At 35.7% G+C, this 17,248-nt stretch overlaps 1 protein-coding gene across 1 annotated transcript; it reads left to right on the top strand.

Annotated features, from left to right (window-relative positions):
• Window positions 1-8,891: 8,891 nt before the first annotated feature.
• Window positions 8,892-9,818, top strand: Or8k20 (olfactory receptor family 8 subfamily K member 20). The gene has a single exon (NM_001000308.1). It carries the CDS (start codon window positions 8,892-8,894, stop codon window positions 9,816-9,818), a length of 927 nt encoding a protein of 308 aa, NP_001000308.1.
• The last annotated feature ends 7,430 nt before the right edge of the window (window positions 9,819-17,248 follow it).

The following is a 17,248-nucleotide window of genomic DNA, read 5'->3' as shown; positions in this document are numbered from 1 at the left end:
TTCCTGCCTTCTACTCCTCCTGGGTGTATTTGCTTCTTTTTGTTCTAGAGCTTTTAGGTGTGCTGTCAAGCTGCTGACATATGCTCTTTCCTGTTTCTTTCTGCAGGCACTCAACGCTATGAGTTTTCCTCTTAGCACAGCTTTCATTGTGTCCCATAAGTTTGGGTATGTTGTACCTTCATTTTCATTAAATTCTAAAAAGTTTTTAATTTCTTTCTTTATTTCTTCCTTGACCTGGTTATCATTGAGTAGAGCATTGTTCAATTTCCAAGTATATGTGGGCATTCTTCCTTGATTGTTATTGAAGACCAGTTTTAGGCCGTGGTGGTCCAATAGCACGCATGGGATTATTTCTATCTTTCTGTACCTGTTGAGGCCCGTTTTTTGACCAATTATATGGTCAATTTTGGAGAAAGTACCATGAGGAGCTGAGAAGAAGGTATATCCTTTTGCTTTAAGATAGAATGTTCTATAAATATCCGTTAAGTCCATTTGGCTCATGACTTCTCTTAGTCTGTCTACATCTCTGTTTAATTTCTGTTTCCATGATCTGTCCATTGATGAGAGTGGGGTGTTGAAATCTAGCACTATTATTGTGTGAGGTGCAATGTGTGTTTTGAGCTTTAGTAAGGTTTCTTTTACATATGTAGGTGCCCTTGTATTTGGGGCATAGATATTTAGGATTGAAAGTTCATCTTGGTGGATTTTTCCTTTGATGAATATGAAGTGTCCTTCCTTATCCTTTTTGATGACTTTTAGTTGAAAATTGATTTTATTTGATATTAGAATGGCTACTCCAGCTTGCTTTTTCTGACCATTTGCTTGGAAATTGTTTTCCAGCCTTTCACTCTGAGGTAATGTCTGTCTTTGTCTCTGAGGTGTGTTTCCTGTAGGCAGCAGAATGCAGGGTCCTCGTTGCATATCCAGTTTGTTAATCTACGTCTTTTTATTGGGGAGTTGAGGCCATTGATGTTGAGAGATATTAAGGAATAGTGATTATTGCTTCCCGTTATATTCATATTTGGATGTGAGGTTATGTTTGTGTGCTTTCATTCTCTTTGTTTTGTTGCCAAGACGATTAGTTTCTTGCTTCTTCTAGGGTATAGCTTGCCTCCTTATGTTGGGCTTTAGCATTTATTATCCTTTGTAGTGCTGGATTTGTAGAAAGATATTGTGTAAATTTGGTTTTGTCATGGAATATCTTTGTTTCTCCATCTCTGTTAATTGAGAGTTTTGCAGGATACAGTAACCTGGGCTGGCATTTGTGTTCTCTTAGGTCTGTATGACATCAGTCCAGGATCTCCTGGCCTTCATAGTTTCTGGCGAGAAGTCTGGTGTGATTCTGATAGGTCTGCCTTTATATGTTACTTGACCTTTTTCCCTTACTGCTTTTAATATTCTTTCTTTATTTTGTGCGTTTGGTGTTTTGACAATTATGTGACGGGAGGTGTTTCTTTTCTGGTCCAATCTATTTGGAGTTCTGTAGGCTTCTTGTATGCCTATGGGTATCTCTTTTTTTAGGTTAGGGAAGTTTTCTTCTATGATTTTGTTGAAGATATTTACTGGTCCTTTGAGCTGGGAGTCTTCACTCTCTTCTATACCTATTATCCTTAGGTTTGATCTTCTCACTGAGTCCTGGATTTCCTGTATGTTTTGGACCAGTAGCTTTTTCCGCTTTACATTATCTTTGACAGTTGAGTCAATGATTTCTATGGAATCTTCTGCTTCTGAGATTCTCTCTTCCATCTCTTGTATTCTGTTGGTGAAGCTTATATCTACAGCTCCTTGTCTCTTCCTTTGGTTTTCTATATCCAGGGTTGTTTCCATGTGTTCTTTCTTGATTGCTTCTATTTCCATTTTTAATTCCTTCAACTGTTTGATTGTGTTTTCCTGGAATTCTTTCAGGGATTTTTGTGACTCCTCTCTATGGGTTTCTACTTGTTTATTTATGATTTCCTGATATTCTTTCAGGGATTTTTGTGTCTTCTCTCTATGGGCTTCTACTTGTTTATTTATGTTTTCCTGGAATTCTTTCAGGCATTTTTGTGATTCCTCTCTGTAGGCTTCTACTTGATTATTAATGTTTTCATGTGTTTCTCTAAGGGAGTTCTTCACGTCTTTCTTGAAGTCCTCCAGCATCATGATCAAATATGATTTTGAAACTTGATCTTGCTTTTCTGGTGTGTTTGGACATTCCATGTTTGTTTTGGTGGGAGAATTGGGCTCCGATGATGCCATGTAGTCTTGGTTTCTGTTGCTTGGGTTCCTGCGCTTGCCTCTCGCCATCAGATTATCTCTAGTGTTACTTTGTTCTGCTATTTCTGACAGTGGCTATACTGTCCTATAAGCCTGTGTGTCAGGAGTGCTGTAGACCTGTTTTACTGTTTTCTTTCAGCCAGTTATGGGGACAGAGTGTTCTGCTTTCGTGCGTGTAGTATTTCCTCTGTATAGGTCTTCAGCTTTTCCTGTGGGCCTATGTCTTGAGTTCACCAGGCAGGTCACTTGCAGCATACAAGTTGATCTTACCTGTGGTCCCGAGGCTCAAGTTTGCTCGCTGGGTGCTGCCCAAGGGCTCTCTGTGGCGGCAGCAACCAGGAAGACCTGTGCCGCCCCTTCTGGGAGCTTCAGTGCACCAGGGTTCCAGATGGCCTTTGGTGTTTTCCTCTGGCGTCTGAGATGTGTGTGCAGAGAGCAGTCTCTTCTGGTTTCCCAGGCTTGTCTGCCTCTGTGAAGGTTTAGCTCTCCCTCCCACGGGATTTGGGTGCAGAGAACTGTTTATCCGGTCTGTTTCCTTCAGGTTCCGGTGGTGTCTCAGGCAGGGGTCCTGCCGCTCCTGGGCCCTCCCCCACGGGAGCCCAGAGGCCTTATACAGTTTCCTCTTGGGCCAGGGATGTTGGCAGGGGTGGGCAGTGTTGGTGGTCTCTTCCGCTCTGCAGCCTCAGGAGTGCCCACCTGACCAGGCGGTGTGGTCTCTCACATCCTTAATTTTCTAGGGTCCGCAACACATTGCTCCAGATGCTTCTCGAATATTGAGTCTCCATTGAGACTTCAGATGTAATTTGTATTAGTCTACCTTTCAATGTTTATATATTCCTTTTCCTTTGTAACTTTTAATAGTCTTTGTTCTATATGTTTAGTGTTTGATTATTATACTATTATGTGCTAAGAAGACTCTCTTTTCTCTCAAATCTACTTGATGTCTTGGATACCACTTGACTTTCTATGATTTTATTGAAAATATTTTCTGGACTTGTGACCTATGTTTCTTCTTCCTATAACCCCATTCTTCTTATATTTTTTCCTAGTTCAGTAGATTTCCTGGATGCATTTTGCCTGATACATTATACATTTAGATTTAACAATGGTCCTTTGACCAAGGTATAAATTTCTCAAATTCTGAGATACTCTTTTCCTTTTTATGTTGGTAAGACTTGATTCTGAGGTTTCTGATTGAGTTTCTACATTTTTCATTTTTATTTTTCCCTCAGGTTGAGATTTCCAACTGTAAGAAATGTTAGTAAAATGGTGACACAAAATTTGTGGGAGTAACCAATCAATAACTTATTGACTTTGGCTCCACTCCACAAGGAACCCATACCTGATGCTGCTTAGGTGACCAAAAACCTAAGACTAGATATCCAATGGACGTGGGAAGAAACAAAATAATATTATACTCCTAAGGTAATTTTCCAGTAAAATGTCTCCTAAGAACATTCTGTTATTATTTATATATCTTTGTCTTGATCAGCTATCATCGGGGAAACATCCTCCTACAATAGATAAAAACAAACACAGAGACCCACAGTCAGACACTGTGTGGACAGTAAGAAACAATGGGTTGCTTATCACTAACAGGATGCCTCCATAAAATCCCTTGCCTCAGACCTTAGGTAAGTCTGCTGAAGCAGAGACAGAAATTGTGTAAGAGCAAGAAAGGATGAAAGATACCAAGAAAACAAGGTCTTCTAAGTCAACATAAGTGAAGTTTATATGAACTCACAAAGACTGAGGCATCACCCGCATGCAAATGACCGGCATGGGTCTGCACCAGCTCCTCTGCATGTGTGTATGTGTCTGTGTCTGTGTCTGTGTCTGTGCCTGTGTCTGTGTCTGTGTCTATGTCTGTGTCTGTGTCTGTGTCTGTGTGTGTGTATGTTTCTGTGTCTGTGTCTCTGTGTGTGTGTCTGTGTGTGTCTGTGTGTGTCTGTCTGTGTGTGTGTGTCTGTGTGTTTCTGTGTGTGTGTCTGTGTGTGTGTCTGTGTGTGTGTTGTGTGTGTGTCTGTGTGTGTGTTGTGTGTGTGTCTGTGTGTGTGTCTGTGTGTGTGTCTGTGTGTGTGTGTGTGTATATATATATATATATATATATATGTATGTTTACTGTTTTTATTCAATTATTCAGTGTGCAAAGTGAGTAGATCTGTGATTCTTATGCCTTCTGTTAGGCTCTTTCTCTTCTGTCTTGTCAAACTCAATGTCTTAGTTTTTATTTCATTATTATCTCTTAGAGGACTAATTTCATCAAATGAGAGGAAAAAAGGAGGTATATCTAGATGGAAGAGAAAATGAGGAGGAACTGGTAGGAATATAGGGAGGGGAAAACATAATCATAGCATGTTATAGGAGAAAATTTTAAAATTAAAATAAAATAAATTTTCATCAATATGGGAACAGTTTAGATAATTTATGAACATAATTGACTTAAATGATAAAATGTTTGCAATTATACATGATAAGTAAACCTTGAGAAACTGATAAAATATAATTTGTGTTTCTATTTTCTGTGTTAAAAATCATAAATTAAACCATATGTATATTTAGCACTAATAATAATAGGGAAATGAGATTTCCATACATCATACATTAACTCAGTAATAGAGATTGCTAGAAGTGTAAAAAATTTAACATGGAAAATCCCAAAATCCAGGGATTACACTCTGATGTTTTAAGTTAATAAAGCTTGAATCAGAATCAACAAACCTACAGGAATATTTATGTTGGATTTCTGTGAGCACCTAGGACTAAAATCTTCAACAGTAGAAGATTTATATAGACAAGAAAGCTTTAGAAAAAAAAGCAAGGAAGGCATGTATGATTTTTTGCAAGCAAGCTGAAGATTGATAGAAAATTAGCAATATGTTTTGGGTGTTTCTATATATGTAAAATTCAGTAGCAGGTAGAAAAGAGATAGATAACATATTTGTAATTAGGAGATGATAGTTTATACAATCTTCCCTTATGTATTTTTCTTTTGCTATCTTTTTTTATTTAGAGTCTTATATATCTCAAGATGATGGAAAATTCACTGGGTAGATTAGAATGTCTTCCAACTCCTGATCCTCTTCCTAAGTCCCTATGGTTTGGAGCATAATCATAAGGTAGTACTATGATCAGTTCCACAAGCAAACTTCCTAATCCCAATGGACATTTTATAGGATAGTTTAAAGCATGGTTGCAGATTATTATTTTTTTAGATTTAACATATTCATTGACTAAATTTAAAGACGGGTACATAGATCAAAATTAAACACCTAATTTTAGATTATATCTATGTTTCAATCTGTTGATTTTATTCCTCATTTTTTCTAATTTTTAAGTCATAAAGAAAATATGCATGCAGTGTTTTGAGATTTAAGTTATTTTACCAAAGAGTAGATTTTATTTCTGATAAGTAATACTAAATTACATCCATAGTATAAGAAAATATAGTCATATTCTTACAGTGGGTCTACTAATAACATATTAAAATATCTCTCTAGCTGTAACAGTTCCCAAAGTATATAGTTGTACTTTATTCATATTTTTCATAGAAATGAATATGAGAATACCTAAACATTGTAGATGTCTCCAAGACTTCAACAATCTTTTATAACATTTTATTTCTCTTTTTGAATTGTATCATATATTTTCTCACAGGAGAACTTGTAGGCTGTTCAAGGCAATTAGCACCAAATATCAAGGTCTTATTTTTAAGTTTCTCAGAAGGTTTAGTTGTAATGATGTGACTTAAATAGATTAAATTTCCTTGGGGAGCTTTACCAATAGGGAAGAAAGCTATAAATGCTCCCCTCACAAGGAAATCATATTAATATTATTAGAATGGAAAATCACATTTTTTGTTAAAGGTAAGTGGACATATACTGTCCTGGATTTCTATTACTAGATACATAGGAATTTCCATTATATCTGACCATAAACACTACAAGGAAAGTAAGAGATGAATTCCTCAAATGGACCACACAAGGCTGCCCTGTTGTAAATTAAGGTTCTACTAAACAGTATATTTTAAGAGTTAAAAATCATAAAATAGCCACATATGTTACTCTATTTTATTGGTGAGAAATCATGGTGATATTTAGAATTTCAAATGACAGAGGAATTTAGGAATAGGTGACTGTTTTACCAAAATCTTACCTTTAAAAAAATGAACATGAATTAGATTTCCAGATAAAATATGGGGTCCTCGGTCATGTAAGATTTCAAGGTCTAAAAATTGTAACATACATGCTATGCAAACTCTAATATTATTTTTATAATAAATGCTTTCCAAGCAATGTTTTAAGAATAAATACTTTAAATATTTCTCACACAATATTTTAAAACATTCAGTGATTTTTGTATAATGCTATTAAATGCATTTTTAAGATTTTTTTATTGACTGGTTAATTTCTTAGCAGGTTACTCATTAATGGGTTATTTTATGTTGAAGTCATTACATAATTAAGAGTATAGAAGCATGTTAAGAGTTGTAGAATCTGAATAGATTTCTACAAATCTACTTACAATCACCTCTTATAAAACCTTCTACATCAATTTTAAAAATTTGAAATATTAATTTCCACAAAAGATACATGGTGAGAACTAGAAAATTAATTTATGTTCAAGGGAAATAGCTCCTAAGATGAATACTGGTGAGATGGCAAACAAGCTAGAGAAGTTGTGGTCCAAAGCATGAAATTTAGGACATAGGTAAGTCCCTTCACCAGGTACTTTGCTTCTTCTACTATAAAATACTATAACAATACTTCCCAACATAGTTTTTAAAGATGGCAGTTTATTATTTTTGTTTGTGTGTAAAACAGGTTCTGAAACAATACCTGAAATAAAAAGAGAAATAGCAGAAAACTTCCATTCCGAAGAGGAAATAGGGCTAATAAGAAGTCTCAGCATTGTTGGTGGGAGGGCGGCAATGGGGGGAGGCTGGGGAGGGGAAGGGGAGGGGGGAGGGGGATGTTTGCCCGGAAACTGGGAAAGGGAATAACACTCAAAATGTATATAAGAAATACTCAAGTTAATAATAAAAAAAAAGAAGTCTCAGCAGGTAAGGACAGTAGACACCCAGAGTGACAGCCTGAGTTTTCTCCTTAACGTGTATAGTAGAAAGAAAAACAGAATCCTGCAAGTTGCCTGCAACCTACTTACTTACTCTGTGGTAATTTTATGACTTCCACACACAAATAAACAAGTATAATTGGAAAACTCAAGAAAAATGTGTAAAAATGCCCCCAGCAGTTCTGAATACTACCTTTTCCTCAGATCCTATCTCAAAAATCAGAACAGTAAAGGAATATTAAATGCAGATTTTTAGTTGCTTCTAACTTCAATAAGCTAGCTAAATATGGCCCCTGCCTCAAACTAAAGAATTGTATCCTATAGTAAAATCCTAGTTTTTCCAGTTATCACTTTCCATTATATCACACATCATCATAGAATACATTGTTATACTCAGTTATTGTTCTTATTAAAGTCATGCTTTTGAAGTCACACATTTTTGCTACAGTCAAACAGAATACAATAAGAGGGGAACCCAAATTTATTAGGGTTAAATTGAATTTATTATTACATATTTTCTAATTATTTACATTTATTACAAAAATAAAATTTTTATCACTGCAATATTTAAACATTTTTAAAATTATACATCATATATCATTAACAAATTAAATAATAAAATTTTAAATATTTAATTAATTTTGCTTTATACAATTTATTTTAATAGTGAGGAAAGAAATAATATTGAATTAAGCCTGTGGCCTTTTTAGATGTTGATTTAAATCATACGTATTTTCAGGAATAGATTCTTATCAAATAAGTCTTATGATAATTTGGGTTTTCTTTATAAAAAATGAACTGATGAGTAAGATAAGACATAAATGTAAATATTTCCATAATCTAATATTTGGTCTATTGTAAATAAGCTATAGCCAAAATATAATTTAATATAGAAATATAATTTTATCAACAAAATAGCAGACCCATTTCAGATATTGGTAATAAGAATGTTCTTTGAAGCCATTACTACATGGTGATTGGAGGTCTTGCTAATTAATAAGAGTCAGTGACTTTAGTCACCTTAATATAAATCACTAAATATCAAATATACAATAATCAGTTTCACTTTAGTTTTCTGAGCTAATGCTTCCCTAAGTTATTGTAACAAAACAAACCACACTTATTTATCATAGCTACCTCATTACTATACAATATTTAATAAATTACATAATACTGAGATTACATTTGACAATCTATGACCTGGAAAAAATAAATATTACACCTGAATTTTCAAAAGGAATGGAAATCTATATAATAGACTGTGTGACTTTTACAAAAATAAATTTGCACACTTACATGACTTTATTTTCTGTGTACTTACATGAACTCTGCTGAGTCTTAAGTTTAATCATTTTCTATTCCTTTATGTACTTCATACGTATTTCCTATTTCAGAAAAGCAAATTTTATTTTTTTAAATATATAAAAATTCCTGATGCTGTCTGGTTTTTAATAAAATATCTAGCTGTTCTAACTATGACTAGTACAAAGCTTATGTGGCAATTAAAGAAATCTAATAAATTCTTATTGTTTCTTCATGAAGAGTTAATTTTGGATCATCCAATGGCCCAACCAAATGTAACAATGCCAACTGAGTTCATCCTGATGGGAGTCACACAGACTGCTGTGCTGAAACTCCCTCTGTTCGCAGTCTTCCTTGCTGTCTATGCAATCACTGTGGTAGGCAACCTGGGCATGATCATTTTGACCAAGCTGGACTCTCGCCTACACACCCCTATGTACTTTTTCATCAGACACCTTGCTTTTATTGATCTTGGAAATTCCACTACCATCTGCCCCAAGATGCTGGTGAATTTTGTTGTGGATCAAAACACCATCACCTATTACGCCTGTGCCACACAGATGGCATGCTTCATTATGTTCATTGTTAGTGAATTGACAGTCTTGTCCTCCATGGCCTATGACCGCTATGTGGCCATCTGCAACCCTCTGCTCTACAGTGCAATAATGTCTCAGAGACGTTGTCAAGTGCTCGTTGGCATTCCATACCTCTACAGCACCTTCCAGGCTCTGCTATTCCCCATTAAGTATTTCACATCAAGCTTCTGTGGTGCTAATGTCATAAGCCATTTCTATTGTGATGTTGTCCCCTTACTACCTTTGATCTGTTCACATGTAGAAGAGACAGAATTGTTGACTATATTGTTTTCAGCCTTTAATTTAATCTCTTCTCTTCTTGTCATTCTTTTGTCCTACATGCTGATTTTGTTAACCATATGTCGAATGCGTTCTGCAGAAGGTAGGAAAAAGGCTCTCTCCACTTGCGGTTCCCATCTGACAGTGGTGGTTGTGTTCTATGGTTCTCTACTCTTCATGTATGTTCAGCCTAAATCTGCTCACTCATTTGAGTATGACAAAATGGCATCTGTGTTTTATACATTAGTGATCCCCATGCTTAACCCCTTGATTTATAGTTTAAGGAACAAAGAAGTAAAAAATGCTTTTCACAGAATATGTAAGAACATATGAAGACTTTATTATTCAGTGTTAAGTAATCTTATAATAATCTGTGACAAATGTAACTGTCACATGATAATATTTCCAAAGTAGCTTCATTTAAGTCCTCAAAAATTTATGATAGCTTAAATTGAGAGATATTGTTTCACAATTTTACTTAATTTTCCCTTATAATAGAAAGAACAATTTAATCTTGCATCCTTACTCTCATTTCCTGCTTCAGAATAAATGTTTAATTTAGTGATATTCAAGCTGATATTTTATTAAAGATGAATAAATGATAAATTCTATATCAATAAACCATGTTGTTCCCACTAGTCATTTGTGGGAAGCACCTGTTTTTGTACTACTGATAAATAAAACAATATGATAAAGTGAGTGTCTCCCATTCTCTTTTAGAAACCATTTTTATACAGATATAAACTAATAAATGTTTAAGACTAGCTGTGACAATATTTACTATTAATATCTTTTCATGAATTATTTCAAAATATCCATTAATTTGTATTCTGCTGTTATTTTTTAAAAGATGCATATGTATTCCTATTAAATTATGTTTTTTGTGATTTATTTTGTGTTTTTGTGTATGTATACATTAGTGTAGACTCCCGCCCCCCCACCCCAGTGGAGACCAGACATTTTGGATGTCATAATTACTGCAGTTAAAGCCAGTCTGATCAAGTCAATATAGGTGCTGAAACAGCAAACCTCTTCAAACAGAACCATCTCTGAAGATTTGCACATATGACTTTATGTGTGACAGCATATCTCCCTGTTTTTTATTTAACAACAGTGCTTTACTGACCCTGAATTGTGAATGCATTACTGTGATATTCTTCAAGGCCATTGCACAAAAACAAACAGAAAAAAAAGATGATATTGTAGAGTTTAATATATAATATATTTTAAATATAAAATAGCTTGTTTATTAAAGTTTTATACTTACATTTACAATCCAATATTATTATAATAATTTTTTATTTTGTTTCTATGTATTTAAGAGTATTCTACAATGATAATTTCAGCATTATTGATTATTTTTGATAGTTATCTTCTGAATGTTGGAAATAGTAGAATGTGGCTTTACAGCTATCCTCATGTACCAGTTACATTCAAGGAATCTGGTTTCTCAAAATATTTGAAAATATAATTTTGTATATTTACATTAATAACTTACTTATTTTTAGTTTTTCTTTAAAATTTTTTACATGTATACAATGAAATATGACCAAATTTCCACAAACTTTCCAAGGGGGCCCCATTAACATGTCCTCTAAATTTCATGTACTCCTTTTTATTTTAGTTTTATTCAATAACCCCCTATTCAATTTTCTATAGAAACTCTGTTAGTTTTTCTATGTTCCATACATTTTCAACAATAATTACAACAGGTGCAGATGACATTTCAATGTGGTACTAAAAAAATTTTGTTTGTTTTGTGTAATCTTTTTTTTTTACCATTTTCAATGTTTTGTCTAGTTTTAAAAAATATTTAGTGAAGATTTTAGTCTATTTTTTCACTCAGGATGCTTGTTTTCAGAGGTTTTGATTTATGATATATGTTAGTTATTAACCCTTTTCAAGATATGTCGTTTTCATATGAAGCTTAAGAAGAAGGAAGACCAAAGTGTAGATGCTTCCGTCCTACTAACAGGGGGGAACAAAATAATCACAGGAGACAAATGGTGAGAGGGATTTGGAAGAAGCAGAGGAAGGAGAGAGAAAATAGGGACAGGATCAGGTCTGGAAGGAGACAGGGACGATGTACAGAGGGTCAGGAAATTGAACAGAGGTGTGTAGCAATGCGGGACAGGGAATGGGAGTAGCAAACAGACGGTCCAGAGTGCCAGGAAAGCAAGAGGCTCCCAGGAACCAACAGGGATGTCCTTAGCTGCAATCCCAAACAAACGGGAGTGAGAACCTGTAGAGATCATATCCAAAAGGTAGGCATGGCCCCGGTTGAGGGATAGGGCCACGCACCCTTCTTAAAAATTTTTATACAGAATTTCTCCTGTCTAAAGGAAATACAGGGACAAAGAGTAGAGCAGAAACTGAAGGAAAGTCCATCCAGAAGCTGACCCACCTGGGGTAATCCCATATGCAGCTACCAAACTCAGTCACTGTTGTGGATGCCAAGAAGTGCTTGCTGACTGGAGCCTGATATAGCTGTTCTCTGAGAGGCTCTGCAAGAGCCTAACCAATTCAAATGCAGATGCTTGCAGACAACTATCAGACTGAACAATGGGACCCTAATGCAGGAGTTAGGGGAAGGACTGAAGGAGATGAAGAAGTTTGCAACCCCATAGGAAAAACAATAATATCAACTACTCAGACTCCCCACACACACCACCAACCAAAGAATACACATGGAGGGACCCGTGGCTCCAGCAGCACATGTAGCAGAGGATAGCCTTATTTGGCATCAATTAGATGGGAGGCCCTGTGAAGACTTGATGCCACAGAACAGAGTAATGCTATGGTGGTAAGGCAGAAGTGGGTGTGTGGGTGGGGGAACACTTCATCAAAACAGGGGGAGGGGAGTGGGATAGGGGGGTTGTGGAGGAGAAACCAGGAAGGGGGATAACATTTGAAAATAATTAACCAATAAATAAATAACCAATAAAAAATTTAAAAATGATATATGGTTTTCAAATATTTTCTTCCATACCGTAGTTTATAATCTTTTATTTTTCTTCCATTAAGAGTATATTTTATTCTCTTTACATCCAGATTGTTATCTCCCTCTTTCCCCCCTGTACTCCCCCACACACACACAGACCTATGCCCATCCTTAACTTACTTTTTCCTCTGAGAGGGTGGAGGCTCACCATGGATATCCTCTACCCTGATATATCAAGTCTCTGCAGGACTAGGTGCATCTTCTACTGCTGAGGCCAGACAGGGAAGCCCAATGTAGGAAATAAATTCTACTCAAAGACAACAGTTTTAGTGACAGCTACCACTTCATTTGTTGGGGACCCACATGAAGAAATAGTTACACATCTGCTCTCCATATGCACAGGGACCTTGGTCCAGCACATATATGCTCTTTAGTCGGTGGTTCAGTCTCTGAGAGCCCCCAAATGTCAGGTTAGTTGACTCTGTTGGTCTTCCTGTATAGCTCCTATCTCCTTAGGTGTCCTTAATCCTTACCCCAACTCTTCCAGTAGAGTCCCTGAGCTCCATCCAGTGTTTGGCTCTGGCTCTGTGCATCTATTTCAGTTAGCTGCTGGGTAGAACCTCTCAGAGGACAGTTTTGGTAGGCTCCTATCTGAAGGCATAACAGAGTATCATTACTAGTGCCAGGGATTAGTGCTTGCTCATGGGATGGGTCTCAAGTTGGCCAAGTTATTGGTTATCCCTTCTACCAGTCTCTTTTTCATCACCCTACATTTCTTATAGACAGGACAAATGTGGGTCAAAATTTTTGTGTGGCTGGCTGTTACTCTTCTACTATGGAGTTCCGCCTGGCTACAAGAGGTAGTCCCTTTACTTTCCATGTCCGTTTTTGTATGAGTCTCAGCTAAGGTCACCCCCATAAACCCCTGGAAAGCTTGCCCATTCCAGGTCTCTGACTTGTCCTAGAGATGAGACTATTCCACAACCTGCAGCAACTGCAGATCTCTGTTAATTTTCCTGGCTTCCAAGACCTCTGTCCTGTCTCTACTCACATCTGATACTTAACCACCCCATTTCCCTCCTCATTCCCTCACCTACCCAGTTCCCTCCCACCATCTGTCTTCTATGAGTATTTTATTCCCTTTTCTAAGTGAGAATAAAGCATCTTCATTTGGAGCTGGCTTCTTGTTTAGCTTCTTTGGATCTATGGCGTGTATCATGTGTATCCTGTACTGTATAGCTAACACCCACTAATAAGTGAGTACATGACATGCATTTGGTACTGGGTGACCTCAATTGGAATCCATTTGCCTGCACAATTCATGATATCCAAGTTTTTAATAGCTGAATAGTGTTCCATTGTGTAAATGAAGCATACTTTCTGTATCCATTCTTCAGTTGAGGAACATTTAGTTTATCTCCAATTTCTGGCTGCTATGAACATAGTAGATCACATGTCCTTGACCTATCTATGGTGGAGTATCATTTGGGTATATGACCAGGATCTGTATAACTCAGTCTTTAGTTAGAATTATTTCCAGTTTTTTGAGAAACCATCCAATTGATTTGCAGAGTAGTTGTATTTCTCTGTTCAGTTTCTTCCTTGGCAACCTGTCACTTTGTTGAAAGTGCAGTGTTAAAGTCCCCCACTATTAATATGTTGTAACTGATATGTGATTTAAGCTTAGTAATATTTCTTTTATGAATGTGGGTGCCCTTGCATTTGGGGCATAAATGTTCACAACTGAGATCTCATCTTGGTGGAATCTTTCCTTTGATGAGTATGAAGAGTCCTTCCCCAGCTCTTTTGATAACTTTTGGTTGAAAGCCTATATTATTAGATATTAGAATAGATACTCTTGCTTCTTTCTTGGGTCCATTTCTTTGAAAACCAATTACCAGACCTTTATTCTAAGGTAGTGGCTATTTTTGTTGCTGAGGTGTGTTTCTTTTATGCAGCAGAATTATGAATCCTGTCTATGCATCCACTGTGAGAATGTGTTTTTTTATTGGTGAATAGAATCTATTAATAGTGAGAGATATTAATGACTAATGATTGTTAATACTTGTTATTTTGATGTTGGTGGTATTAGTGGGTGTATGTGTGTTTTTCTTTTCTGGTTTTGCTGTGAGATAATGAATTTATTTTGTTTTCTAGGTTATAGTTACACTCTTTGTATTGTAATTTTCCTTCTTGTAATAGAGTCCTACATAGGACAATATTAGTTGAACGGTATTGTTTAATTTGGTTTTGTCATGGACTATCTTGGTTTCCCAATCTACATGATTGAAAGATATGGTGGATATGGTAGTCTGGACTGGCATCTGTGGTTTCTTAGGGTCTGGATGATATTTGTCAAGGATCTTCTGACTTTTAGTGTCTCTGTTGATAATTCAGGTGTAATAATGATAGGTCTGCCTTTAAATATTACTTGGCCTTTTTCCCTTGCATCTTTTAATATCCTTTTGTTGTTTTGTACATTTAGTGATTTGTTTATTATGTAGCCAGAGGATTTTCTTTTCCAGTACAATTTATTTGGTGTTCTGTAAGTTTCTTGAATGTTTATAGCCATATTTCCCCTTATGATAGGGAAGTTTTCTTTTACATTTTGTAGAATAAAGTTTTCTGGACCTGTGAACTGAAAATCTTCAACCTCTTGTATTCTTATTATTCTTAGATTTGGTTTTTTTTATAGTGTCACAAAAAATTTCTGGATGTTTGAACTTAGGGATTTTTTCCTTGTGGCATTTTTTGACTGATGTATCAATTTCTTTTATTGTATCTTCTATCTTTGAGATTCTCTCTTCAGTCTCTTGTGTTCTCTTTGTGGGTGATGTTTGTATCTGTAGTTCCTGTTCTCTTTCCTAGGTTTTCCATCTCCAGGGTTGCCTTTATTCGTGTTTTCGTTATTGCTTCTATTTCTATTTTTAGGCATCGAATGGTTTTATTCATTTTCTTCACTTGTTTTTATTGTATTTTCCTATATTTCCATATATTTATTTGCTTCCTCTTTAAAGGTGTCTACCTGTTTCATTTTATTTTCCTGTATTTTTAGTAGGTTTATTTATTTCCTCTTTAAAAGCTTCCATCATCTTCTTAATATGAGATTGGAGGTCATTGTCTTGCTCTTCTGGTGTCTTAGGATATCCAAGGCTGGCTGTTATAGGAGAGCTGGACTCTGATGGTGTCATATTGCACTGACTTTTGTTTATTGTATTCTTATCCTGCCTTTAACCATCTCATTGTCTCTGGTGTTGTACAACCTGATAGTCTCCTGTAGTAGCAGATCTCTGAAACTTGTTATCCCTAAAGTTTACCACATAGGTGGAAGAAAGAAATGTGCCCTGTGGAGTGAAGTGCCAATCCACAATGACCAGTATAGGCGTGGACTAGAAGATGGAACAGAGAAAGGACAAGGCAGACTCTTGGTTTACTAGGGTTGCAGGGGTCCCAGCAGTCAGGGAATTGGGCTTGGGTGTCTTACCTAGTTCTCCATGATAGCAGCAGGCTTCTTGGGAGGCAGGCAGAGCTATGCACCAAGGAACGGACTGCCTTATTCTAATTAGCATTTTCATAAATTGCATTTGTTGGCTCTGTTCTCTCATCACATTTGCAGATTCTATCCTAAGGAGATTTAATATGATTTATCATGTTCTCCAAAGTGAACACCCATTCATATTTTATCTAAGACAACATCATTCACTGAAACAGATTCTGATATAACTCTGTGATTCTTTATGTCAGAAAGTGTCATTGTTTATCAAACTGAACTCTGCTCCTGCTTTTATTCTACACTGCCAGATGAGTTGCTATTGATATATTTCCAATGAAATCTAGTCAGTTCATTAACACTGAAAAATTGGCTTCTGTTTTATATTGATATATTCACATTAATACTTATGATTTATTATAGACAATGATGACACATGTCCTTAAAATGTTAAATATTATTATATAAAATAATTTGATAGTTATTTTTAATGTGATTGTTAGCATCAGTCCTGAATATTTCTTGAACATGTAGTAAGCATGAATGTGTTACACATATATTTGCCTAAAGTTCTATAAATAGCACTTGTCAATTTACATGAATGAATGAATTAACTATCTGCCTTCCTTCAGAGAGATCAATATTTTATTTGAAAAAAGTGACATGATTCAGTTTTTCTAAGAATTCTGTTTGTATTGGTGAATAATAAAAGAGTATGGAAAGTGAATATGCTGAGTGAGAGTAAAGAACAGTGCAAGTCACAGAGAGCTGTGTTAAGAAATCTGGAGTAGGTGTCAAACATTGCATTAAATTTGCAACAACTGGTCCTGCCTGACATCTGAGCATACTTTGAGGTTACGTCAGCATTTACACATTAGGCTGATATACAGAGTAATAGTTTGTACTTCCTGCTTGTGAAACACTTGATGATATGAAATCATGGGTTATGAATATATTCATATAAAATTGTCCCCAACATCTCCTTGAAATTAGTTTATGTATTAGTAAGTTGATAATCTCATCTATACACAATGCAATGATCAGCACTATATAGTTTCTAATCATCACATTATTAAATTAAAAATTAACAGTCAACAAAATAGGCCATCACTAACACCAACAATCTTATTCTTATACGATGCACAACTAAAAAACCCAAAGTCATGCAATGCAGACAAAATGAGATGGTTTTCTTTTAATTAGCATTTTTGTTCAGTTGTTGATAAAAGGAAAATGCCTAAAACTAAAAAGAAGTTGAAGATAAAGTACACACATATAGTGCATTTCCATCATACTGTGATGGGACACTTATCTTCCCCCAAGCCAACAACA

This window comes from Rattus norvegicus, chromosome 3 (assembly GCF_036323735.1).
Source record: "Rattus norvegicus strain BN/NHsdMcwi chromosome 3, GRCr8, whole genome shotgun sequence".
In the NCBI taxonomy this organism is placed as follows: Eukaryota; Metazoa; Chordata; class Mammalia; order Rodentia; family Muridae; genus Rattus; species Rattus norvegicus.
Note: the sequence above shows the minus strand (reverse complement) of the source record. Positions and strands in the feature narration are given on the sequence as shown.

Bases quoted from the DNA above. Each gene is read 5' to 3' on its own strand.
- Or8k20 (NM_001000308.1), top strand. From the start codon at position 8,892: ATGGCCCAACCAAATGTAACAATGCCAACTGAGTTCATCCTGATGGGA.